Source organism: Empidonax traillii, unplaced genomic scaffold, assembly GCF_003031625.1.
Source record: "Empidonax traillii isolate 1590-97213 ecotype Southwest subspecies unplaced genomic scaffold, ASM303162v1 scaffold74:size2480735, whole genome shotgun sequence".
Lineage (NCBI taxonomy): Eukaryota > Metazoa > Chordata > Aves > Passeriformes > Tyrannidae > Empidonax > Empidonax traillii.
In genome coordinates, this window is record NW_020955267.1 from 2138369 (window position 1) to 2163794 (window position 25426).

Genomic DNA, 25426 nt, shown 5'->3' on the forward strand with positions numbered 1-25426 from the left:
GGAGGCACGGTTTAGTGGTGGATTTGGCAGTGCTGGGTTAATAGTTGGAATTGGTGATCTTAAGGTCAGTTGTGAGCTTCCAGAACATGCAGAGCTGATGCAGAGTTGTGCAGTCCTCACACTTCCCACTGATGCACTGTATCATTGGCTGTGTAGCAGGTTGTCTTCTATCAGTGCTCTCGTCTGCTAATGGTTATAATTAAACAGATGTTGCAGTTAGTAGATTAAATTAGCCTAATGGCATTGTGTACTCCTTGCCCTCTATTAATAAAACTGTAGTGTGGTCCCAACAATCCTTCCACTTTTGTCTACCTCAGTTCCCAGAGCTCCATCTGGGTTAGCTTTCCAATATCAGGACATTTGAATCAAGTGCCCATTTTACACGGTAATGAGACTCTTTATGTGCTCCCTTTGTTGTAAGTGCATCTGAAGCGATTCCAACTTGTGCCTTCAGGTTTCATAGTAGTGTCAGTTGATTCAGCACACACATTATACTCATGAATATACTGTGTACTGCTTGGGCTCATTTCCTTCTGGTTTCCAGCATCCATGAAAACCTTCTGTCATTGTTTCTTTGCATTTTGAAAAAGCACCTTTACTGATCTGACACAGGTTGTTTTGATTTAGGATTGAATTGTTCAAGTCTCAGGCTATGTTTGCTTGGAAATACTTTTAAGCTTTGGTTTCTTTTGACTTAGGATTGAATTGTTCAAGAAAAGTCTTAGACTATGTTTGGAAATACTTTTAAGCTTTGAGAGCTTTTAGGAAAGCACCTATCATTTAGAGTGTAGGATTCTAAAATGGCAGGACTGTCTCTTTGTTCAGACTGGGGTTTGCTAGGCCTCTTTGAAACTTGTAAATTTGATTTATGTGTGTTCAGGGCACTTGAGACTCCTGTCTGCCCATCTAATAGAGTAGTAGATAAATTGATTTTTGTGTGTATGAGAAACATGTTCTTGATAACAGAGGAAAAGTCAGGACTCGATCAGTGCCAAGTACCTTTTTTGCTGGTTGTATGTTTGCCTGGATGCAAAGATTCATCCGATGGATTGCAGTGAAACACCCAAAAGCATGTTGCTTTTCCTTCCAAAGTTAGTGTGATTTAGAGGCTGGCTTAGGGCATTAGGACAAGCATTCCCCCTCAGTAGCTTACTGGATCCCCTTGGAAGCAGTACCATGCTTAGTCTCTAGTGAAATAGTGCCAATAAAAAAATGGAATTTTGTGCAGCAGGCACAAACAATGTGTACCCATCCTCTGCTTTCCAGACTTCCCTTCTCCCTTTCTTCTTTTCTGTGTGGCAAATAGCCTTCTCCATCTGTCCCAAAGCCATAGGCAGGCCATCTCTATGCCCTTTTCCAGTACTGTGACTGCCAGCTGTGAGAGCAGCCTTCCTTTCCTAAGGTGGTGGAGCCTTGCAAACTGGCTGATCTTCTAAAACTCTGCTCCTGTAGCTCCACAGCAGGTGAGTGGTGCTCAGACACCAGAGGTTCTTGGGGAGCCTGTTTAGAGTTGCTGAAGTGCTTCCATAGTGCATTCTAGTGGAGTTTCCCAAGTTTAAATGCAGTTTTTGCCTTATTCCTACGTGTGGCATTACTGCATGCATTCCCTTACTCCTCCTCCTTGTAGAAATTACCTCTTTGCACTTCCTGGCTTTTGCTTCCCAGCTTTCACTTCCAGACATCTCTTTGAAGCTTTCCTGATCTCACTCCTTTGCTTTGGGATATTGCTGCTGACCTCTATAAAACCTTTTCACCTGCAGTTTGTGTAAGAGCCTGCTAAAAGTGAAACTCTTTCATATGTCTTGCTTCCTTGCTGCCTGGACTTTTCTTGAACTGCACTGGGGATGTGATCCTCTTTCTCATGCACCTCTGACTTCTGCCTCAGATGTCAGTCTTACCCCACAGTGAGTAAACTCAGAGCCCAGGCTGCGGGAAACTCCACATTCACCTTTACAAGTCTGCATTCTGTCTTCCGAACTGGTGACAGCTGGGCAGAATCAGAACTTGGAGAGGTATCAGAAATCCCCTGGGAGAAGTCTCGGGTTTAATCCTAACATACCCCAGAAAGGCTCAGAAGAGCTAATCAAGCTCCAGCCAGGCAGGCTGAACTGGAATTGCGAAAGTGGTGGTAATTGGGCAGCAGTCTCTGTTTTCCTTGCTTTTCCTCTGGGAAATAACTCTACAGCTCCCTCCATCTTAAGGTTAGGGTTAAGTTCTTCAGGCTAGTTCTTCTACAGGATTCGTGGAGGAAAAAAAACCTGTTTATGTTTGCTCTCTAAGATAGGACTAAGGAACTTCGAAGAAGGCATAACTCTGTGGAATTATCCCAGCCCATAAATCCAAGCTGGGGATAGGGAAGAAGCAGGACAGATGGTACCAGTCCTGAATGGGCAGTGTGGGTGGGGATGAAAAGACTTGAAGATGAGCAAAACCAGAAATGTGTCTGGGAGTTGAGGCCTCAGACATGCCAGAGGAAGGACACAGAGTTGTTGTGTTGTGCTGAGCCTCCTGAGGATGCATGGGATGCCGGTTCTCTCTGGTGTTTGCACCGACACTGTGCTTCCTCATGGCATGAAGGAGTTCCCAATGCCTTCCCTTTCCCAGGGAAGTAGCCCTGCAATTCACTGCTTTGAGCCTGAGCTTGTGTCACAGTGAAGCGTTGTTGGTGAGCTGGCTGTGGGGCTGGTGCCATTGGAGGTATCAGCTTCACAGTGTATTAGCAGTGCTTTGACAACTACAAGCAAGTAGCCTAATGGAATTTGGACCCTTGCACTACCCTGCTGGTCCAGTGATCCTTGTTTGGGCAGTCAAAGTGTCTGGAGAAGGAAAAGGGAACCAGCTGCACTCTCTGAGGATGATGATTCTTCTTTGGGGATTTCTGCATACTAGCAGGGAGTTAAAAATTAGGCAGGCTCTGGCCAGCTGATGCCTCTGAAGCCTGGGTCTGGCCACCCAGGATCCTAACCATATTGTTTGTTCTGTCTGACTTGCAGAAAGTGTTGCCAGAAGCTTACACTAATCCCATAGTTCTTGAGGAATCAAGGCTGTGAAATGGAGGGGTGGCAGAGCTGGGAGATGCAGCCCCCCTCATTCCCATCTTTGCTACCTGCACCACCCTCCTGTGACATGTGCCCTATAAATGGGAGGAAGCATCAGGACAGGAGCCCAGTGAACTGCTTGTGGAGAATGAAAGAGCAAAACAAGAAGGGGGCTGCTCTCTTCAGTTACACCTTTGCATCTTGCTGTTTTGGAGACTTTGCTGCTTGGGAAAAAAAAAGTTGGGAAAACCCACTGTGTCTCACCCCATTGGAAAAACCACATGTGCTGAGAAAAGCCACAGTACCAGGCTAGCCCTGAGCACATGAGGGTGGCACATTGCGTGCGGCTGTGTCTCCTCTCACAGGCCAACTGGGACATGAAATGCAGCAGCTGGACCACACTTTGTGAGTAGACCTACAAGAGCTTTCAGCTGGCTCTCGGGAAGAGGGATTGGTCTGCCTCGGTGCCTGTGATCCTCTGTTGCACAGGTGATGGTGGAGGCCTCTACATCACCAGCAAGTGCAAAGCAATGCATCAGCCACTGACAGCTCTCTTTGTGTTATTTGGCTTTCCCAGATGAAGCACTCTCAGTTTGGAAAAACCTCTGCTCAGAATTCACTGGGGTTAGCCTGATGTCCCTACATTATTAGGAGTAATTGAGAGATACCAATATGCCTCCTTCTACCTGGAGGCAAGGACTAGTTATGCAACCTAAGACTAGCTCATCACTACATTAGTAACAGAAGTGAGTCAAACCACAAGTTTGACTGTCTTCCATCTTAGTAAAAACGTGCCTTTTGCATTTTTCAAGAGTACATAAAAACTTTTGTGAAGTGTTATTTTGAGAAAACCAGCCAAGGCTGTGTTGCTCTTCACAGCCATAGAGAGGTGTATGATGGGAATCCAGATTTGCTCCAGTGTGGAAGCTGCCCTCTTACCAGCATTTGTGTCTTATAGACACTACCCATCTGTATGCTGTGTATCTTGTAAACATAAATGCAGATCCTTACATCACTTCTCCTTCCTTTGCAGCATCCCACCCCTGGTGGAGACATTAAGTGTCCTTATACTCCTTAAATCATGCAGTTATTCATTTATCTTTCGAGAGAGGGGACAAAAACTGCACTGAGGTGAAACAGTTAAAATACTCCTCTCTGACATACCATTTTTGACAAAACATTTTTTGCGTGAAATTATAACAGTCTTTTGATATATTGCATTTTGATACAGCCTGCCTGAGTTCAAGAAGTGTTTGGACAATGCTATCAGGCATATGATGTGATTCCTGGGGTATCCTGCCCATGGCCAGGTGTTGGACTTGATTCTGATAGGTCCCTTCCAATTCAGCATATTCTATGATTAAAGTCCTATCTTTGGTAGTTTGGGATTGAGGATGGGGTTTTAGAATGATTTTAAATAGAAGTTTTAATGTAAAATCATTTGAAGTGTACAACAAAACCTGACACATTCATATTAAATATTTGAAACAATCTACATGTGGCTCTTTTAATAGCACAAAATGTTTTGCAGAATGGAAAAATCATCTTTCTGCCCAGTGCTACTGCTGTGCTCTTTTCTTCCCTTCTGAGTTTTTCCTCTCTTTCTTCTGTATGTGAATTGTCTTCCCAGCTAGGAGTTCCTGCTGGTTCTTTCCTACTTTCTGTGTGCAGTCCACTGTTTTGGGCATTATTTTGTCTAGGTCTAAGCAACCTGTTCCTGTTTTCACCATCTTCTACAGTTAAGAGTTCACTACAGAGGTAGCTCAGCCCTTGCTCACAGATGCCTACAGTTCAAATCTGCTTTCACCAGCATGCTGTGGAAGGGAGAGCTGCAACAGCCCTCTTTGTGTGTGTGATGTGAGCAGTCAGACATGGAACTTTGTGGAAAGGAGTCAGGCAAAGGTAGGTTTGCTGTAAAGAGAGATGATGTATCCTGCAACATACAGCAGAAGCCACTGTCGGCTCTGATCCTCTACCCACTTCTGTGTAGCAGAAAGACAAACATAGCGTGCTGCAGTTTTGTCATTTATTAGAAATGGCCCCTGACGAACACACACATGCAAGTTACACAGCAGTGCCAAGGATAGCACCTATTCTCTCTTTCTGGTCCAAAGTGTTCAGTGAATCCTGGGTAGCCCTGCACCTTCTCCCTACAGTTACACTGGGAGAGAAGTCCTTAGTGCACTGGGCATGCCTGAGACTTTGCCTCTGTCCAGGGAGTCAGTCACCAAGTGCCCCCCACAAGCCCGACACAAACTCCTTTGCATCTTTGATATCAGTCAGTTGTAATGTTGCATGGACAAGAAAAAAAGACTTGGTAACGAACAGTGATTGACAGAGTCCAACACTGATCCACCACTGGAACTGGTGTCCTGGAGAAGTTCAGCCGAGCTTTAGTTGAAGTCTGGCAGTGAAGACAGAAGATGATGCTGACCTATACAGAGCCTTCACCTTCAGTTTTTCTTCTTGTTTTGTGATAGTGCTTCTACCTCCAGGTACTGCAGCCCAATCAGCATCCCCATAATAGAAAAACCTGTGATGGAGATACAGGATGAGTTGTGTAGAAAATGCTGGACAAGAGATGAGGCATTCTCTCCCACCATCCCCTCCCTGCCCTTAGCCTGTAGCTGCATGGGGAGTTTTTCTGGGGGTTCATAGGTCCAAGGAGAGTTTGTGGGGGGAGGATACAGAGCAATACTTACTTGCTACCATGAGGGGTGCCATAACTCCAATTGTCAAGGCTGCAGTGCGGTAAATGAAGACCTCGGAGAGGAAGTGAGCAAGGGCCAAAAAGAAGGTAAAGAGCGTGATGTGATAAAGGCTGTTGGAGAGCAGAAGAAAACAGGTTATTATATCATACTATGGGCATGAGTATGGTCGAGTGGAAAAGAGGCAAACCTGCATGCTGTCCACTCTGCCCTCACTGGCAGCACAGAGGGCATTCAGTCCCTTGCCTAGTGAGGTGCAAAAACTCCCTGGGCAACAGCTGAGGGGAGAATGGGGCAGAGTGTTCAACGGTGCATTGGAAGTCACAGGCATTATCTGGCCTGAAGGCAGGTGAAGAGAGGAGAGCAAGAATAGGGCACTAGTGAAGTGAGAACTATATGCAACCACGAAAAGAGGGTGAGAACTGGGTGAGCAGAGAACTTAGGGTGACAGGATTTGGCATCACCCAACATCTTCCCACCTATGCTCTGCTATGCTCTAGGGCCCACAGCTGATGAAAGGGAGCAAGTCCAAGAGATGCAAGATCAAATCCCGCAAAGGAACAACCAACTTAATGGTATTTGGCATTGTCACTACCCCCAAAAACCACATAATTGAATCCCTGCACCTCCCTATCTCAGACAAGCCTAGGCAATCCAAGGATGTGCTGCCAGATGAACAGTGACTTCTGCTGTGGAGCTGAGGGAAGTGGTGACAAAAGAGTGTGTTCTAGGAATCTCCAATAAAGGCTTTGCCTAGCACAGACCCTGAGTCAGCCTGCTTGGAAATCCCTCTCAGAAACATTTCTGTTAGCAAAGGGAGAAATGGCCTGCCTCCCACCTCAGCACCAAGCTGCATCTCAGGCCTTGTCCTCGCCAAGTAAGAGCGTGTGGAAAAAGGCAATGGTTAAGGCCACTGGAAGGGGGTGCATCAACCTGCCACAGTCTTCACTTGAGCTGTCATAGTACGAAAAGTATTGAGCTTCAGTCAGACCACAGCATTAGCAACTGCTTCATCAACAGAACAGAAACACCATTAGAAAATGCTTTCCAAGCTGGAGCTCAGAAATTTGTGACAGAAGCTCTCAGATCTACTTAGCTTGAGCTAACAACAGAGATCAAGTACGCAGACTGTCCCCACGGAGGCAGAAGGGAGCAGCTGCTATCACACAAATCCTGTACTGCTATTTGAGCTTTTTCAAGGGAAGGCTGTCAACACTATAGGAAGTTCAAAAAAAGCTTTTGATTCCCCACCTTCTCCGCGCTGCCCTCTAAGCTAGCTGCTCAGGCTGTGACTAGTAAGCAAACCAATCGGGCACTGCTTTACATACGTCCTGTTGCGGATGTCAATGGCGCAGAGGCAGCGGATCACTGACGACAGCAGAGTCCAGACGCCGAAGGTCCGAGCCTGGAGCCCGTTCACTGTGCAAGGAAGGAAGGACCATATGGACACCACGCTCGGCCCCGCCTGCCACCCCCAGTCCCGCCGGCGCGGAGCAGCAGGCGGTTCCGGGCCCCACAGGTGGGACCCGAGGAGAGCCCAAAGCCCGTGGCTGGAAGCAGAGCTGCAGGCGCCGAGGCGGCCGGCGCTGCCCTTACCGAGGCCGGGGCTGGCGGTGTACAGCTTCTCCGAAAGGAAGCCGTGATCGCGGAAGCTCTGCAGGGTGTTCCCGGCGGCGATGACGGACACCATGACGAGCCAGCTGCGCAGCACGCTCAGGAACCGGCTCATCCTCGCGCGCCCGGGCCCGGCCCGCTACCGGCGGCGCTCCCGCGGCGCTCCCGCACCGCCCCGCGCGCGACAACGCCCCACGCTGCGATTGGACGCTGCGCGCCGCTCCACGCGCGCCACGTGACGTCAGGGACACCCCCGCCAATGGGATCCCTCGCAGCGCGGGATGCGGCCCCGCCTCTCCCCGGGGCCCGGCCCCGCCCCCCGCGCGGACACTGTGTGTGGGGAGGCGGTGAGCGCGCCTGCGCAGTGAGGCGGCGGGGGCGCCTGCGCGGGGGGCGGGGCGGCCGCCCGTCGGTTGTTGTGGTAACGGGGAAGCGGCGGGAGGGGCCGGGCCCGCCGGGTACGCCCGGGCCGCCGCGCGGGGCAGGTACGGCGGGCACAGCGACCCGCTGCCGTGCGGGTCCCGGCGTTCTTGCGCTTCTGGGGTCGCCGGAGGTCGCCGTGCTCGGCCTGGCGCGGGGTAGGCCGGGCCGCAGCCGACCCTGGGGCCGGAGGTCCGCTCCCGCGCCGGTGGAGGCGTTACGGTGCCTGGCTGGCCCTGGGCGGCGGGCTGTTCTCAGCAGGCGTTTCCCGTTAGGCCGGGCCGGCCTGGCGCGGGTCTGCGGCCAGGGGCAGGGCAGAGACGGGACGGGACGGGACGGGACGGGACGTGCTTCACCGGTACGCGCTCGAGGGGCTCTCGCGGGCAGGTGGGGAATAATCTCTTAGAAGGTGATACTTCTTCCTGTACTCTCCTGGCTAGGAGGTGATTTACAACCTGTAGTACACGCCCTCATTGTCCTGTGAGAAATATGTACTGGCAGGAGATGGAAGTTATTTCGTTTCTTTCACTGCTCTGCTCAGCTGTGCATTCGTGCTTTTAATCTGTTTTGCAGGTGACACTCCTTCCAAGAGCCCTTGAATTTCCAGGAAGGAGTGTTGGTGGCTACTGAGACTGAGCTGTATGAAAACTGCAAGAGGAAATGCCAGTCGGGATGGCTAAAGATCTAGAGGAAACTGGCTCATCCTCAGAGGAGGAGGAGGAGGAAGATGCTATAGATGGACTGGAGTAAGTAGGGAAAACCCCTTTGAACTGTTTCTGTGTGCCTATGCTTCCTGAAGGACTTTTACTAATCTGAAAAGACAATTGCATTTCTTACCCTCCTGCCTATAAAGCGGAAGATAGTTGGTTTGGATCTCAGGCCTCTGGGCAGGCTGCCTACATTTATAGCCTAAAAGACTACCATATTCACCAGGGTTGCATGTGCACTTTTCCTTAGCTGCTCTGAAGTCTGTAGTTTCATTCATTTCTTTTTGTCACGTTCCTAAGCTGGGAAATTTTTTGATTATGTCCTTTTTTTTTTTTCTTTTGATTGTTTCTTTTGTTTTGTTTTAGCTTTTACTGCTGCAGAGAATAGAAATCTATACATTAGAATGATATGCAATGTTTTATGTCCTTTTAAAAACTGCCTTTTGAGAACTCAACTCCTAGAGTTCATGTTGCTTACTAGTATAAGTAATTATGCTTGTTCCACTTTTTTTAGTAACCATTTTTATCTTTGCTTATGAAGAAGTGGCTCCCTTTTTCTTTGCCAGAGTAGCATCCCTTTTCTCTTTCGGCTGTAACATGTCCTGTTAGTTTTCATTTGGGTGCACGTTGTGCCTGAGTGCCCAGTTACAAACTGCAGCAACTTAAGGCATTTAGAGGAATTTCAGTTCATACCAAGTGCTTGGCTTGGACTTGCTAGATCCTCATGGATGGAAAGGTCCAGAACTGACTTCACCTAGAATGTAACTTTAATAGTGTGTCTGCATCAAGTGGCCAAGGGTTATGCTAGGAATGAATGACTGTCAGTGGGAGGATTGAGCCTTGCTGCAAATCCTCAGGACAGGCTTAATATAAACTCCTGTCCTTTTGCCTCAGCTCATTTCCCACTTACATAAGGCTCTGGCTTGTAGTGTAAATTCTGGAAGCTTCCTGGGTCCCTTCCAGTCTTAACAGCTAATTACACCCCAGTAGTAGGTTTTGGGGTTTTTTTAACCATTTTTAGAGGTAGTGGAAGCACATGGGAGTGCTGTGAAGTTAATTTGTCTGGGTGATAATGGTAATAACTTGGTTAAGAGACCAAGGCTACACCTAAGAGCCCTTGCCCTAGCTCTAGGAAAAGGTAGGGTGGAGATGCACCACCACCATCAGAAAATTGCCCCTTTATCTTTGTTCGTGTGTTTTTAATTGTGTTGGAAGTGTTTTGTCTTCTCTAATTTCTCCAAACCTTTGGCAGACAATGATTTTGCACATTCTATGGACAAATGCTTCTGTGTATCTCTGCCAGTCTTTGTATTTCTTCTTGTTAGTGTAGATAAAGATGTCTCTCCAACCCCTCAGTCTCTGGTTTTGGCTAACATTTTCATGGTTTATTTTCCTTGCACAGCAGCCTGCTTAGGGAGGCAATCTTAAAATTTGATGTGACAGGTCTTAATTTCTTTGATGTGTTCTTAATTCCTCTGAGGAGACGATAGTTCTGAATGCTGCCTTGTTTGTTTTGCACAGAAGTGATGACTGTATCCCAGAGCCTGTGGCTTGAGTGGCGGACTGGGGACATTGTTCCTGAATTTTGGACTTGTGTTCCACTGTATCTCACAGGAGTTTAAAAAGAACACACAAATTCATCCATTGTGTTGAACCAACCTTGTTCTAGTCCCTCCAACTCTGCATTAGTGCTTTTCTGTGCACTTGAGAGTCCAGGATTACAACCAGGCAGACTGCACTGATCTGCAGTTCTGAAACTGGAGTCTGAAACCTGCATTGCAAGGGCTGGTTCTGTGGATACCAGCAATTGTGGTTTATCCTGAATTATGGATCCTGTTTTCAGGCTTTATACATTCGGAGAACTGTAGCTGTAAAAGCTCATGAGATTTCTCCCAAATTATACTCAGTAAAATAAATGCAAATTAAACAGAACTCAGGCTGGCAAGAACAACCCAAAAAGAGGGTGATCTGGAAGGTTCCCTTTATAGCTGAGTACCAAGGATGCTGTATTGAGTTTATGTAGCAGATGAGCTACAGGATGGCTTCTGTGGGAAGCTGCAGGAAGCTTCTTCTGTGTCTGACAGAGCCAATGCCAGCCAGCTCCAAGATGGACCTGGTGCTGGCCGAGGCTGAGCCAATCAGTGATGATAGTAATGCCTCTGTGATAATATTTATGAAGGAAAAAAGTTACCGTGCAGAGGTGATTGTGCTCAGAGAAGAGTGAGAGTATGTGAGGGGAGCAGCTCTGCAGACACCAAGAAAGAGGGAGAGGAGGTGCTCCAGGCACTGGAGCTGAGGTTCCTCTGCAGCCTGTGGTAAAGACCATAGTGTGGCAGGCTGTCCATGGAGAAGGCCCATACCAGAGCAGGTGGATGCCCAAAAGAAAGTTGTGACCCTGTGGAAGGCTTGTGCTGGAATAAGCTCCTGGGAGGGACCTGTGGACTCATGGAGAGAGGAGCCCATGCTGGAGCAAGTTTACTGGCAGGACTTATGACCCCATGGAACTTCACACTATAGCAGCCTGTTTTTGAAGGACTGCACCCTGTGGAAAGGTATCCCTGCTGGAGCAGTTCATAAAGAACTGTAGCCTGTGGGAAGGACTCACATTGGGGAAGTTTGTGGAGGACTATCTCCTGTGGGAGGGACCCCATGTTGGAGCAGAGTATGGACTCCTCTCCCTGAGCAGTGGCAGAAACAATGTGTGATGGACTGACTGTAATCCCCCTTCACTGTCTCCCTTGGCCACTGTGGGGGAGGAAGTAGAAAATTGTGAATAAAGTTAAGCCTGGGAAGGGGGGAGGGTGATGAGGAAGGTGTTTTTAAGGTTTGTATGACTTCTCATTATTCTGCTCTGATTGTGATAGGTAATAAGTTCAGGTAATTTCCCCAAGTTGAGTCTGTTTTGCCTGTGATGGTAATTGGTCAGTGATCTCTCCCTGCCCTTATCTCTACTTGTGAGCCTGTCATTATATTTTTTTCCTCACCTATCCAGTTGCAAAGGGGAGTGATAGAGTGGCTTTGGTGGGTACCTGGTATCTAGCTAGGGTGGGACCTGGAACTGCCACAGATGCCTAGTGTATGTGTGTGTGTGTGTATGCAAGTCAGCATAGGCTGGGCTTGGGAGCAACCATGAAATCAAGATTGAAACGCAGAGAGTAGATTTATTTCCATTACCTTGCTGACTGTGGGATCCCCAAAGCAGCACCTGGGCAGAGGCACGCAAGCAGGGACACAGGCACTGTGGAGCTTGGTCCTTGCTAGAGAGTCACTTGAAGCTGCTGTTCACACTTGTTTTTCAGAGATTGTTGCAGGTGTAGCTTACCACTATGCTTTGACCTTTCCCACAGCAGGACAGGAATTTCAACTATGTTCAGTAGGGTGCCTCGAAGTCTATTGGAATCCTGTGTTACCTGACCACAGGTGTTCTGCTTGTCAAACACACAAGGATAGACAACAATTAGAATGTTACACATATTTTTCCACACCCAAGCTGCAAGTCACTTAGCTGTGTTTACAATCCTCACTATTCTTCCATTATTTTCCATGGTGTGCTTGCCTGTGTCCTGCCCAGAGGGTAGGTAGGCAAACATGGGCAAGTATGGAGAATTGCTGTGTCCTCATTGTAAGTAACTGCTGTGTGTATGAGGTTCAGCACTTGCTTATACTGACTGTCTTGTCGTTTCAGGGATCATCCATGTATCAAGTGGACCGGTGGTGGCTGCAGGCGGATCCCCGTCTTGGTATTTCATGCTGAAGCCATTCTGACCAAGGACAGCTACCTCCGCCTCATTGGAGGTAAGTGTTACTCTGTGGCAGGTTTTAACCTGAAGGCATGAGGTGAAAATCTCTTCTCTTGGTGGTGTGGAAGAGGACATGGTAGGAAGGAAACTGCAGTCCTCTCTTGTCTCTGAGCACTGAGATGTTCAGAAATGCTTGATCCGCTGGTGAATGTGTACAGTTGGATTGTGACAAGTGTCCGTATTTGTCTCTCCATTGGTTCTTGATGTGCTGTGAGTTGGAACTGTCTGCTTGCAAATTGAATGTGGAAGCTATGCTAGAATTTAGAACTAGAGTATAAATTCACTATAGCTAAGAACTTTGAAATGAGTCTCTGCAGTGAATTTTGAGGGGTTTTCACTGGGAAATAAAGCAACCAGCCCCACAGTTGTATGAACAGCAATAAGCTGTAGTAACAGATCTGTGCATCTACAGCCTCACAAGTGAGAGAAGGCCGTAAGCAAAATGATTGCTGGCAGCACTTGAACTGGGAGACCAAACCTGTTTGGGGCTAAATAAGGGAGAGCCTCTAAATTAAAAAGGCTAACTTGTTAAAAACAATCATTTTGGATTGAGAGAGTTAGTACTTTTGGCTGTGTACAGCTAGGTGCTCATTCTGGATGCTCTGAGTTGGAGAAAACCTTGAAGTCCTCTTTCAGTGTAGCTGCTGACACTTCTTTCCTCTCTTGCTTCTTCCTTTCTTAGGTAATTGATGCCTTAATTTCTAATATCCTATCCAAGCAGAAATGCTTCTGGCTCTCTGGGGTAAGGGGTGGAGAAGGTGATTTATATGTGGAAACTCCTGATCCTTTTCATGTGAGTTAAAAACATGCTTGGATGGTGGCAGAAGCTGATGGTAATTCTAACTCATATTCTAACTGGAGTGTGGGATCTCTTCTGCTTTTTCTCAAATGGTTTAACAAGTCTACTGCTGAATAGTACAACTCATTAAGTTTCCTTCTGCTTTGTCTAGTCCTAAATTATGATACTTCTTACTCTTTGGACTTATTTTTGTTGATATAACATATTTCCTGAGGTTTAATCAAATCTTCACCTTTTTATTCTCAGTTTGAACCAATTTTTAAAGTGCCTTTTCGAGTCATTCTAGCATTGCAATTTCCGTCTCTTCTCTCTTGGAACTTTTATGGATTGCCACATTCTTTTGTATGACAGCTGACCTCTAGTCTTGCTACTTGCTTTCAGTTTAGCTTATACATCCAGTAGAGTTTACTGCCTTTGTTTTTATGACTTTCTACTTGGGTATTGTTTTTATCTTTTTATCTCCTTTTCCTATTCACTTTATATCCTTGATACATTTTGCAGTTATTTGTTGGAAGATCAATACATGTGGATGAGATGTAAACAAAAATTGAGTGTTTTATTTTGTGTTGTTCTGGTCTAAAAGGTGACCATATAAGCTAGCCATGTCAATAAGGGGCATAAGGCATGGTTACTAGAAATACTGATCTTGAATAGAGAAGAAAGAGCTGAAATCATTTTTGGAGTATTATAAAGCAGTCTATATAAAGGGATGTTTTAAAAAAATACTCCTGGTATTTGTTAGGATGTCCTGTGCTCTATTTTGATACGATAGGGTTCAGTGGTGCAACTATTTTATAACTAAGGATTGATGTTCAATGGCATCATTGGAGTTAATGCTCCAAGAGATGGATAAGCATTTCCTATCACCCTTTCCCTGTTATGTGCTGTTACTCTCTGTGAATTAAGTGCAGTCGTACTATGCTGAGTCCTCTTCTCTTCCTTGGTAGCATGATTAACTTTGGTTTATTCTTCTAGGTGTAGACTCTAATATCATGTCTCTTTGCCTCTTAACAGAGCGCTACCGCATGTCCTACAAGATAGTGCGAACAGACAGCCGACTGGTCCGAAGCATTCTGACTGCCCATGGATTCCATGAGGCGAGTACCATGAACTTCTGATCTGGTTATGTGTTGGGCTGGGAGGTGACGATGATGATGTTCTGGGGTTTTTTTTTGTGTTTTGTTGTGTGTGGGTTGGCTTTTTTTTTTTCCACTCTGCAGGGTTAGAACCAGGAGGCTGCTGTGGACCCCCTTGAGGGTTTGTTTGTTTGTTTGTTTAAAAGTACACTGATGGTGAGACTGAAAATATGTCATGGTTCTGCACTCTCAAAGTACCCTTTAGTCTTAAGCCTGCCAAATTAGGGAAAAAGGGATGCTGAAGTTTGGTCATGTGTTCTTAATCTTTTTGGTTTTAAAGTCTCATCTCATACCTTGGGAAAGATACGAAGGATTTAATCTCTCAGCCTTTACAAGCTCACAGAAATATTGGTGTAGTGTTTCACATGTCTCTTCCATCACCTCTCTTTCTCTAAAAGGTCTCTTCTATGCAGCTAGTGGCAGTTTGAGAAGTGTGTTTAGGGTAGATTTTTTTCTGAATAACACCAAAGTTAAGGAATTGGTCTCACAAGTTTCCTGAAGAGATTTAAAACACTTTAAAAATTGGTTTTAAATAGTCTATGAAAAGAACAAACTCACAAAACCATATGACATGGTTATTTCCCAGGATGGAAATAGCTTGGGGCAGGAGTTTAGCTGGAGTTGCCCTTATGTTAGGGATGAGTAGAGGACATGGTCTTAAACTAGAACTACTTTGGTCTCATAGACCTAAGGACCAGTGGTGTTGCTTTTCATTAGTTCTGTGTTTTTGTGTGTGTGTTTATGTTGCTTTTTAGGTTCACCCTAATAGCAGCGATTATAATCTCATGTGGACAGGATCACACTTGAAGCCCTACTTGCTGCGTTCCCTTACAGATATTCAGAAAGTCAATCATTTCCCTAGGTAAGACCTTGATATCATGTTTTGCTGAACATCTCTGTGATGATTTGCAAAACTTTGAATATAGATACCTTAAAAAATAGAGTATACAAGATAAAGTCCCAACATACTGGACCCATGCAACATGCTGTCTTCATTCTAAATGGTCTTTGGGGTTTGGGGGAGATAGTATTTGGGTAAAGTGCTTGTCTGTAGCCCAAATATTGGATTTATTGGATTTTTAATTTTATTTTCTTTATTTGATGATGTAAGTAAAATACTAGGGACTTTGGGTTTTCAGTTACAGAAATAGTCACATGTCCCATTTTAAGGTTTACAACCACCATTCCAACAGTTTGCTGTGTTGGAATTTCTGTCTTGGGAATTTCAAGAAGTGCTATAAATGATATTAAACACAGCCATGGGACAGAGACAGTAAAACTCATGAGTAGTTGCAGGTTAGGGTTTAGACAACTTACAGGGCTACAGGTACTTTAGCATCTAGGATAAAGGGTTGCTGTAATGTTGGGGAAAAAATAGATGCAATCTCTTGTTTTGGGACTTCAGGTCGTATGAACTGACACGAAAGGACAGACTATACAGAAACGTCACTCGTATGCAGCTGGCCCATGGATTCAAGACATTCCATATCTTACCTCAGACCTTTATCCTCCCAACAGAGTACCAGGACTTCTGCAGTAAGTGAATGGCTGGTGATGCCCAAACCTAAAGCAAAATAACTGGGTGATGGAAAGGGAATTACTTTTAATATTCTGCCTTTTGATTATGCCAGTGTTTAAAGTAACAAAATTAAAGAAAACTGGAAAGACAGTGGAAAAAGCCCACATGATTTCTTTTTGCTGTTTACTCTGTGCCTGCATAAGTCCTCAAGAAGCTGATGTGAGCCAAAGGCTCGAAAATTGAGCTTTATGTGCACAGGGTGGTTGATGATCAACTTCACAATATCCTTGACTGATGTCTGGGAGAACTGAAGAGAGAAATGCCAAAAGGAGGCACAGGGCTTAGGAACAGAATCTATCAGAGCAGCAGGAAGGACTTCAGGGAGAGGCTGTAATAATTGCAATGAGTCACAAGAGGTAAAATAAGACATCCAAAAAGCAGACTTTTGTCTTGTTATGGAGTTCTCTTTACTGTAGACAACATTCTTGATTCTTGTTTCTCTGCAAATAAGCAAAATGGAAGATATTTCAGACTTGTGCTGTTTTCCTTTAACCAGATACCTATTCTAAGGACAGAGGGCCATGGATAGTGAAGCCTGTGGCCTCTTCGAGGGGTAGAGGTGTCTACCTGATAAACAATGTAAGTGTTCAGCAAAAGGAATGCTCTTCAGTAACATTGTGTTCAAAACTATGTTGGCTTATAGGCCAACATAACCAGACACTGTCCCTACTCTGAATTTCAACCATATGTTGGTGAGCAGTTCAAGAGCCCTGAGCAGCTGGCAAAGCTTACCTGGGCACATGCTGTGTAACCAAAAGCAATCTATTTCTTTGCATGCTATGCTTATATTGCAATCTACCTTCAAGTCTTAGTTTATTAAGAGTAAGTTATACTCCCTGAGAGAGTTTGGGAAGCTGTGCTGCTTCACGCTCTCCTTGTGGCTGACAGTAGGCCGGCCTTGGAAAGTTTTCCAGAAGTCTTCTTAGTTGTTTCCCTGTGTGACCTAAACAGTCCTCAAACAGACCCCTTGCCTCCCTCTTTCTCATTAAAAAGACCAGTTAAAAGCAAACCTTATACAGTAGGAAGTGTATCAGTCTTAAAGCTGTTATCTAAAGGTCAGTGTGCCCTTCCTGAGGTGTAATGAGGGTAGTTCTTTGAACTCAACATGCTGGTTATAGTGTCTTCTGCTCTTGTTGGGCTTTGCAGGGAGTTAGGTTGTCATAGGTAACAAATACATCTGAACAGGAGCCAAACACATGAGGGGATTCCAATAAATATTCTCAACAGTGAAACTGACTGTTGAGTCATTTTTTTTCCCCACTCATTCGAACCCCCTTCGCCTTCCCTGCACTGAAGGGGTCATGCTGCCTCATCTGTTCTCTACTTGGATCATTTCCCATAAAATAAGGGAGCAATCTGCCAAGTGTATGAGGTAAGTATTTCCAGAGCTGCACTCAGTTTTTTCTTTGCTTGAAAGGGAGGAATGACCTCAGGCTCCTATGGCATTTCACCATAACCTGGGGAAAAGACCCTTCTGGGACCAGTATCCCTTTGTGTATCTCTGTTCCAGAAACACTTCAACTAGTTTAGCCCACAAGCCAGTTTCCTTCAGTGTGATGCCATTAAAGAAGTGTCTTCTAGAATCCCATCATGAATTTTTTTAAAAGTAACAACCACCCTCCCCCACTAACAAAATAACAAACCTTTGCATTTCTCTGATCCATAATAGAACAGGCTGTCACTTTTGTGGGATGTGCTGAGGGAAGTTTAGCTTGTTCCCTCACGCTGTATATGTGCACTTAATATGCTTAAGTTTCATGCTCATGATGCTGGTGTTGTGGCTGAACACATGCGAAATTGGATAAAGGCAGAATCTTGTGGTTATCTTGGCTCTTTTGCAAACTGAAGGCAAGAAAATGTACAAGAAACTGTTGGTATGACTAGTAAGACTGGTCCCAAGAGAGGCTTGCATACAGCAAAAAGTAAAAAAAAAAAAAGGCCTTTTCAACAGATCCCATGATGTTGCAATGTATATTTGTCATAGTTAGAGCTTTCTGTTCTGAGCCCAAAGGGTAGCTTCTTCCTGTTACAGGAGCCCTGAACTGAGCCTCAGTAGATGGTATTTACTCATGTAGGCAAAAAGGTTGGATACTATCCCAGGGTTTGTTATGAAGATCACAAGTTGAGGAGTCATTTTCTTCACTTGTGACTTCCTTACCAACTGTAGCTACATACTCCTTCCAGTGTCTTCTAAATCCCTCCTTTATGTGTTTGGTTAACCCTTGAGGAGCAAACAGAATAACAATCATTTCTTATATGTCTTTTTTCCTGCTTATCTTACATCATTGTCACGTGGCTGCTAAATCTGTATTCTACTCTAAGGAACATTACACTGGAAGATTCAGTGGGCAGGTTTTTTTGGCAGTGTAATTGTTCCCAGACTTCTGATTATGATCTAATTACCTTAAATATGTTGTGACTGACTGTTTAGTTTTTTATTTTTATTTCTTCCCTCCCCAGACATAGTAATTGGTACAGGGTGGCTTTAGGAGGGCAAGGCTGGAAAAAATGATGGATTTGATCTAGTTGTCATCTTATTCCTTAAGCCTCCTGTTTTTTCACTTTTGAATTCTCTGTTCCTCTTCAGCCAAGCCAGATTGTCGTGGAAGACAACATCCTGGTTTCTCGTTACATCAGCAACCCCCTGCTCATAGATGGTGAGTGTGCTTAGGAATTGCTTTTCTCTCTTCCCCCAGCCTGCATCTGAGGATCTCTTCAACATTTGCAGTAATTTAGTTGAATAACTGAGTGGTCTAGCTTTGACTAGTACCAGAAACATGTAACTAGAGAATCTGTTAAAACCTGTAAGCTTTTCAGCTGGGAAAACTTCAGCCACTCATGTCAGCAGCAGGTGATGGTTTATTGCTCTCAGGGTCCGTTGAAATTTCTCAGCTGGATATGATGTCTCAAAGATATTTGCAGTCACTGACTCCTGACAACTATATTTCAGATTTCAAATTTGATGTGCGCCTCTATGTTCTGGTTACATCCTACGATCCACTTGTCATCTATCTCTATGAGGAAGGATTGGCCAGGTAGGGGACAATTCTTCTATTTCAGTGTACCTGCCCTTGATGATCCACACATGTCTTGGCTTGCCTCTGTACCCCTGAAACAACAGTAAATGAGAGAAGTGCCAGTTAGAGAATTCTGCAGAGTTTATATATATGATACTTCATCATGCCATGTCCCATCAGTTTTCTTTATATAGATTATAAGATCTTGAGTGAAAGATTTTATTACATATGTAATAAATAAAGCAAGTTTTCAACTCTTAAGGGCTGAATGGCCAAACACATCATCATTGTCATGTTCATTCTTAAGGTTGGGTTCTTCTTGAAACTTCTTTGGATTACTGGTGCCTTTGTGCCCCTTCTCCATTCTCCAAGATAAAGGGAATTCAGACTTTCTCAAATTTATCTTAAAAAGGAAGACCAGTCAGAGAACTGTTGATGGCCATATTGGTGATTGTTTTAATACTTTAAACTACTCTTCCAAATATTAGGTCAGTATTTGTATTTTCTGCAGTATCCAGTAAGTGGGTTTAGACTAGTTCACTGGTTTTTTACTCTGCAAGATACCAATTTTCCTCTGCATGTACTTCATGAAAGGTAATAAAAATTCCCCAGGAAGAGTACTTATCTACCAAAAGGACCTGTTTCTCTTCATCACATAAGTTTAGCTAAATCATAGAATATGCTGATTTGGAAGGTACCAATTGGGATCATAGCGTCTGACTGCTGGCCCTGCGCAGGACACCCCAAGAACTGCACCATGTGCCTGAGTGTTGTCCAAATGCTTCTTGAGCATAGACAGGCTTGGTGCTGTAACAAGTAAATTTGGAGCAATCACCCCTCTGAATTTCCAACAGGTCAGAATTTTAACAGTAGTGATGTTAGAGAAAAGAACACCATAGGACTGTCTTCTGCAACAGTTTTAAGTAATGCTGTATCTGTCTTATAAGCACATATGATGTGTTCAGAATTAATATCTCTAGGGTTTGTGCCTTCCGTGATTCTGACTTGGGTAGATACTCAATCCAAATTATCTTTATCCAAAGAAGATAATGAATCCCAAAGAATATATTAATAATGATCCCACAAGAAATACCGCCCTTTAAATACATGAATACCCTTCAGGTGTGTTGTGATGTGCCTCTGCCTTCAAAGATAATATGAACCAATTGTTTCCCTAAAAGGAGGCAGAACAGAGAAGCTTCATCAGTGGAAAGCTTGACAACTATATTCACTCTAGAAAGGGAGCCTTAAGCATATGTGGCATGCAAGACTTTTCTCTTGGGAACTGGTAATTAAATTGTTAATTGCTAATATTGCATGTTTTTGGAAAGTGAAAAGGGGGGAAAAAAGAGTTTTTGCCAGAATGTTCTCAGAGTGGGCAGTGTGTAGCAGGCCTTCAAAATAGCTCTTGTGCATCATCATTAATGTCTTAAAGGTGGTTCCACTGATCTTGTTGTAACAAAGGAATTTACTTCCGGAAACATCCATCTGTATAAACACAAATGTTCTACTCTGAGGATAAGTGTGCATTTTTATCTCTGACAGTAGAGTAACATGTTTTCTTTGGGATGGGGAAAGAGGAAGTGTAAATGGGGACGTGTATGGTTTGGGTGGGTGTTTTGTTTTTTTGTTTTAACAATTCTAGTCATATTAGAGATCTGGGAAAGGAAATGAGGAAGGAAATAAATATATTCTTCTTACTGAAATACACTGATTAGACAGTTCTAGTGAATCCCTTAAAACAGAATCATCAAATTATTTGGGTGGGAAGGGAAGTCTGGAGTTCTTTAGTCCAGTCTCCTTCTTAAGACCTTCAAAGTTTGGGCACGTGCTCTGTGGCCTTACACCATAAAGTTTGTAATATCTTCCAAGAATGGAGATTCTATAGTTTTCCTGACATCCTGTTTCAACATTTGATCATTCTCACTGTGTCTGCATTTTTTATATCTAACCAGAATTTCTCTTGTTATAGTTTGACTGTTGCCTCTCGTCCTTCTGCTGTGCACCTTTGAGAAAAGTCTGGCTCTGTCTTTATAGCCACGCATTAAGGAGTTGAACACAACAGTTAGATCTGTTCTTAGGGCAGGTTTAGGTTGGAAATTAGGAAAAGGTTCTTCACCCAAAGTGTGGTTGGGCACTGGAACAGGCTCCCCAGGGAAGTGGTCACAGCACCAAGCCTGACAGAGTTCAAGGAGTGTTTTGACAACACTTTCATGTATGTGGTGTGAGTCTTTGGGCTGTCCTTTTGGGACCAGGCATTGGGTTTCGATGATCCTTGTGAGTCCCTTCCAATTCGGGATATTCTATGATTCTGTGATAATTTGTGAGCCAGAGTCCATGCTTGATAATCTGGATGCTGTCTGGCTGAATTCCTTTGTTCCCTTGACAGTCAGAGTATTCAGTTCTAGAGCTTGAAACAGTGTTGTGTTTAACCCTAAGCATTTAACTTAAACTTTCTTTCTGGGTATGCATCCAGAAGCATCAGTCTCAACAGTTCTGGACTCTCCATCTTACCGTGGCAGTAGTACTTGCAAATCACTTTTCGGTGTTCTGAAATCCTGAAGAGTTTTATGTGTGTTTAGATTCTATTTGTTTAAACGATAATCAAATCTGAAGCACATGGTGTTGACATACATGGGAAGTGGAAGAGGAAACCACAGTATTACTAATGATAGTTATCTTTTCTTTCAAGTTGCATCCCATCTTACAGCTCTCTGTGAGAGGTAGATAGTATATGGAGACTAAATGGGGTATTAGGTATCTTAGTATGTTCTGTGGTATAGGTCAATTCAAACAGTACAACTGGGAAACTGATATAGAGGAAATAATGAGATGTTGTCTCTCTTCTGAGGTCCTGACTCTGGGCAGCAGCTCTGGTTCTGTTACTAAACTTCAACTCCCCACTGAGCAATTTCAGCTGAAGTGTCAGCTACAGCAAAAGCCTTGTAGTTGACTGGTTTCACATGATAGGTATAAGCTTATTGCAACCAGTATCTTTAATTACTCTTAAGCTTTTCCCATCTTCCGTTACTGTAGAGTTGGTGTGTTCGTGCAGCAAATGCTGTCCAAGCTCTCTTTGGAGGACGACATTCAAGGTGAGCAGAGGTTGACAAGACATTAGGTGGGCTGCTCTGTATGGCCTCCAGATGGCACTAGTGGTCTTTAGCTTTAGCCATTTGGATTTTCCCCATGCCCTGGATTTGCAGATTCAGTTGATGAGAGGTAAGGAACCTGGAGCTACTGGATTATAGCTTCCTATTTAGCCTTTTTGCATTCCATTTGACTGCAAGTTAAGTGCTAGGAGAGACCCTTTTATTGCCTCACATGTAATGCTTTGGTTTAAAGCTAGGACAGAACTTCAGTTGTGCATGGAGAGGGAAATGTTTTAACCTTGGAGTGGAAGCTGTTCTTAATTCTTTGCTTAAGAAAAAAAACTTGCAAATTACTTCTACTCATAAGCAGTGTAGCAGAGAATTGGGAGGTAATATCCGGGTCTGGAATCAAAGGTTGTACTGAAGCAATCTAAGGTGAAAATCACTAGCAGAACAAAAGAATCTGGTTTTGCAACCTCTGCTAGTGCTTTAGTGCACTATGGTGTCTTCCATGTTCTGAGTTTGCTTTCTGAAGGCAGGTAGTCTCTGAAGTGTAGTAAGGGTGACCTTTTGGGTTGTTCTCTTTTTTTTTTTTTTTTTTTTTCCCCATTTTTTCTTTGTCTGAAAGGTCATGTTCCTCTCCGGTGTTATGCTTTGCATACTCCAAGAGGAACCTGACTGTTTCAGTAAAGTTGGTGACCTTATCAGAAAAGGAGTGCTATCAGAAAACAGTAAGATGTTGTCATCTTTAAAAGGAACAGGCTTGGTATAACACATATTCATGATGTTTAATTAGATACTTCCTTAGGCCTAGTTTCTTTTGGCACAGCTAGACTTGTCATGATATGATCTAGAGTGGAATTTGAGGCTTCAGAGCTGAGGAGAGTGAAGGGACTATGGATCCGGCATTTGTACCTTGTGTTTCATTTTCCATGTGGAAGAGTGAGAAAAGTTTCCTCTGAAGGAGATGGGAAGGATATGTACCCAGATGTGTATTAAAATTCAGCTTCAGCTTTTGTTGTGACACTGGGTGACTTAAGATCCTCCTGTTGGATTGAAAAACGTGTTGAATGTTTTTCTAGTACATAATAAAAAGTAGACAAAGTGTGCAGCTGTTCAATTGGCAGATATTTAGTAATTTTCCATTGGAAAGGACAAATATAATCTAGGTTGGTTGTCTGTGATTCACAGCCTGGAGAATTGAAGCTGGGACCTTTGCATTGAAGGTATAGGTTTGGAAAGTGAAATGGTCATGGCAGGCTTGGTCCAGGTTTGCCTGAAGGTGTAACTTAGTTATCTGATCATACATACGTGTAGGTAGTTTTATTTATTTGAGACTTCCAAAACAAGTGATGTTAATAAATATATTGCATACCTTTTGTGTCCTATTTTGAATAAGAGGTACATTGTTAATAAACTACAGTCTTAATTATAAACTTTGACATGCTTTTGAAGGTGACTCACCAAGGCCAGTTATCGGAGAGTCCAAAGGCAGCTCTTAGAGCCAGCTGCTGAATTGATGGATTATGCTGGTTTTTGGAGGGGTGTTCATGCAAGTAGAGAGCAACAAGCCTGATTTGTGCCTGAATTACAGCTGAAGAGAACATAGAGCCAGGAATAGCTTGTGCTGTTTGTGAGCCTTCCCTGTTTTGCCAGCTCTCTCTCCTGTCTAACTTCCTTCAGTGTACTTCCTTATGGGACAGAAAGGAGCTTGGTGGACCTGTCTTGCTTGGTACCTGCTGGCATAATGGGGGCTTGACAGTTAGTGTGGGGAGTTCGTAGTGAAATGTCTCCTTGTTTTAAGCAGAATTTTTTGCTAAACTACCTTGTTTAGGCAGCCCTATTTCTGAGCTTGAATAGCTGGAAGGGTCCTAGCCCAGCAGGAACTTCTCATTCAGATTTATACTGAATCTGAAAAATAGATTAGAGAGGGGGGGAAAAAAAAAGGAAAACTGAGCTGAAAACCAAATGTTCTTGCAAAGGACCCAAGGAGCAGCAGACTGGGGAGTTTTTCTAGAGGAACACGAGAGTTCACTCTGGGGTTAGACAGCAGCTGCCACCAGCTGCCATGCTGCCACCTGAGCTCACACCACTCAGCCTTGTGGCACCCCTCCTTCGGTAGCCTGGCTTCCTAATTAACACCGCCCCTCTGGGATATTTGCCTTTTTTGTGCTGGATTCCTGCGGTTTCCGAAGAATTCAGGTGTTCACTTTGAGCCAAGGAATTCACATTGGCTCACAGGCTGCACTTAGGCTAGAGCTGGCCAAGCAGGCTGCAGTAGCCCCATCCCCCTTGCAGTAACCCCTGCCCAAAAGGCCTCTGCTCCCTAGGGAGTGTAACTCACTTCTACACGGACAGCTGGGATGGGCTACAACCACTCCGTAAACATTGTCTTGCACAGAAGCTGTGGAGCAGTGTTATTTTCTAGATATACCTGCTGGACTTCGGGCCAGTGGATAGTGCCTCAAACCAGGAGACTTTATGTTGCTACCTTAGTTTTTAATTAAGATCTATCTGTCTATGTCTCTTAATAGACATTTACTGCTTACACCTAATACATGTTTTGTACCTTGACTGTTCTTCTGTAAAATGGGGTAGTTGTGCCTCAGTCTGCTACTGTTTGAGAGTTGCAGTTAAGCTTACTATAGATATTTTTATATATATGGGCAATATAAGTATTTAATTTTTTTTTTTTATTATATTTAAGTCATGGCCTTGTTAAATCTGATTTCCATGGCAGGTAGCTAGGCACTTCCCTGTGGCATAGGATGTGGTTCTTGTACAAGAGTTTTATTTTGATCAACTTGCTCTTGTTGAGCATGATCAAAACTGCTCTTCTGGTTGAAAGAGTTGTTAAAAAAAAAAAGGTGGAAAAATGGCTCCTTGACCATATTTGTGTATCCTGTAGAGATATAATTATAGTACTGACCTAGCATGCCCAGTAAAAAGATGTGTGCCTTGTCAGCTCCAGCAACCTGTCTTCTTGTTTTAGGAAATTCTGAAGGAAAGACCACTAAAATACTAATTAGCAAATTATTTTTTTATCTCTTCCATAGACTTCTCCTCATATTTCATTGCTCAGATTATTCCTCCTCTCCCACCATTCTGAGTCTTTGAGTAGTGGACTGGTTTACTTGGCCATAACTGGGTGTATATTTTATTTTTATATATATATATATATGTATGTATGTGTGTGTGTATATATATATTGGTATAACTACATGACCCTACTGTTGCGCTTAACAGACAGGGTACTAAAAATCATAAAGGCTGGTCAACTCTTGGTGACAGTATGAACTAGAGAATGTTTAACACCAAATCACAGAGTGGCTGAGGTGGTGAGGGGTCTGATCCAACCCCTTGCTCAACCAGGACCACCTGGGTCCGGTTGCTCAGAACAATGTGCAGATGGCTTTTGAATATCTCCAAGGAGGGAAATACCACAACCTTTCTGGGAAACCTGTGTCATGCTTTGTCACCCTCATGGTGTTTCCTTATGCTCTATAGGTTCAAAAT

At 44.1% G+C, this 25426-nt stretch overlaps 3 protein-coding genes across 13 annotated transcripts in view; 2 read left to right on the forward strand and 1 right to left on the reverse strand.

Annotated features, from left to right (window-relative positions):
* The window catches only part of FLVCR2 (feline leukemia virus subgroup C cellular receptor family member 2), a 38785-nt gene extending 34264 nt beyond the window's left edge, over nt 1–4521 (forward strand). For 2 of the 3 annotated variants that reach the window (XM_027880814.1, XM_027880815.1), the window contains one exon: nt 2994–4521. Coding sequence is in view for 1 of the 3 variants with exons in the window: in XM_027880815.1 (XP_027736616.1) it covers nt 2994–3050 (57 nt within the window). In the remaining 2 variants the exon portion in view is untranslated. The remainder of the gene's footprint in view (nt 1–2993) is intronic. The other variant, XR_003570893.1, reaches the window with a different exon arrangement.
* Nucleotides 4522–5050: 529 nt separating this feature from the next.
* ERG28 (ergosterol biosynthesis 28 homolog) lies at nt 5051–7559 on the reverse strand. Of its 2 annotated transcripts, XM_027880817.1 has the most exons (4): nt 7343–7559; nt 7075–7165; nt 5741–5859; nt 5051–5571 (listed from the first exon to the last, which is right to left on the reverse strand). In XM_027880817.1, exons 1-4 carry the CDS (start codon nt 7473–7475, stop codon nt 5492–5494), a joined length of 423 nt encoding a protein of 140 aa, XP_027736618.1. In that variant the 5' UTR covers nt 7476–7559; the 3' UTR covers nt 5051–5491. The 2 variants fall into 2 exon arrangements, with proteins under 2 accessions (XP_027736618.1, XP_027736619.1); XM_027880818.1 differs by lacking the exon at nt 5741–5859.
* Nucleotides 7560–7728: 169 nt separating this feature from the next.
* The window catches only part of TTLL5 (tubulin tyrosine ligase like 5), a 133822-nt gene continuing 116124 nt past the window's right edge, over nt 7729–25426 (forward strand). For 3 of the 8 annotated variants that reach the window (XM_027880804.1, XM_027880806.1, XM_027880808.1), the window contains exons 1-9: nt 7729–7845; nt 8354–8526; nt 12173–12282; nt 14101–14183; nt 14978–15084; nt 15628–15758; nt 16298–16380; nt 18389–18458; nt 18752–18836. In XM_027880804.1, the coding sequence (XP_027736605.1) occupies nt 8441–8526; nt 12173–12282; nt 14101–14183; nt 14978–15084; nt 15628–15758; nt 16298–16380; nt 18389–18458; nt 18752–18836 (755 nt within the window). In that variant the 5' untranslated portion in view covers nt 7729–7845; nt 8354–8440. Of the gene's footprint in view, nt 7846–8353; nt 8527–12172; nt 12283–12969; nt 13121–14100; nt 14184–14977; nt 15085–15627; nt 15759–16297; nt 16381–18388; nt 18459–18751; nt 18837–25426 lie in introns of those variants that run through there. The other 5 variants (XR_003570892.1, XM_027880811.1, XM_027880810.1 and 2 more) reach the window with 3 other exon arrangements.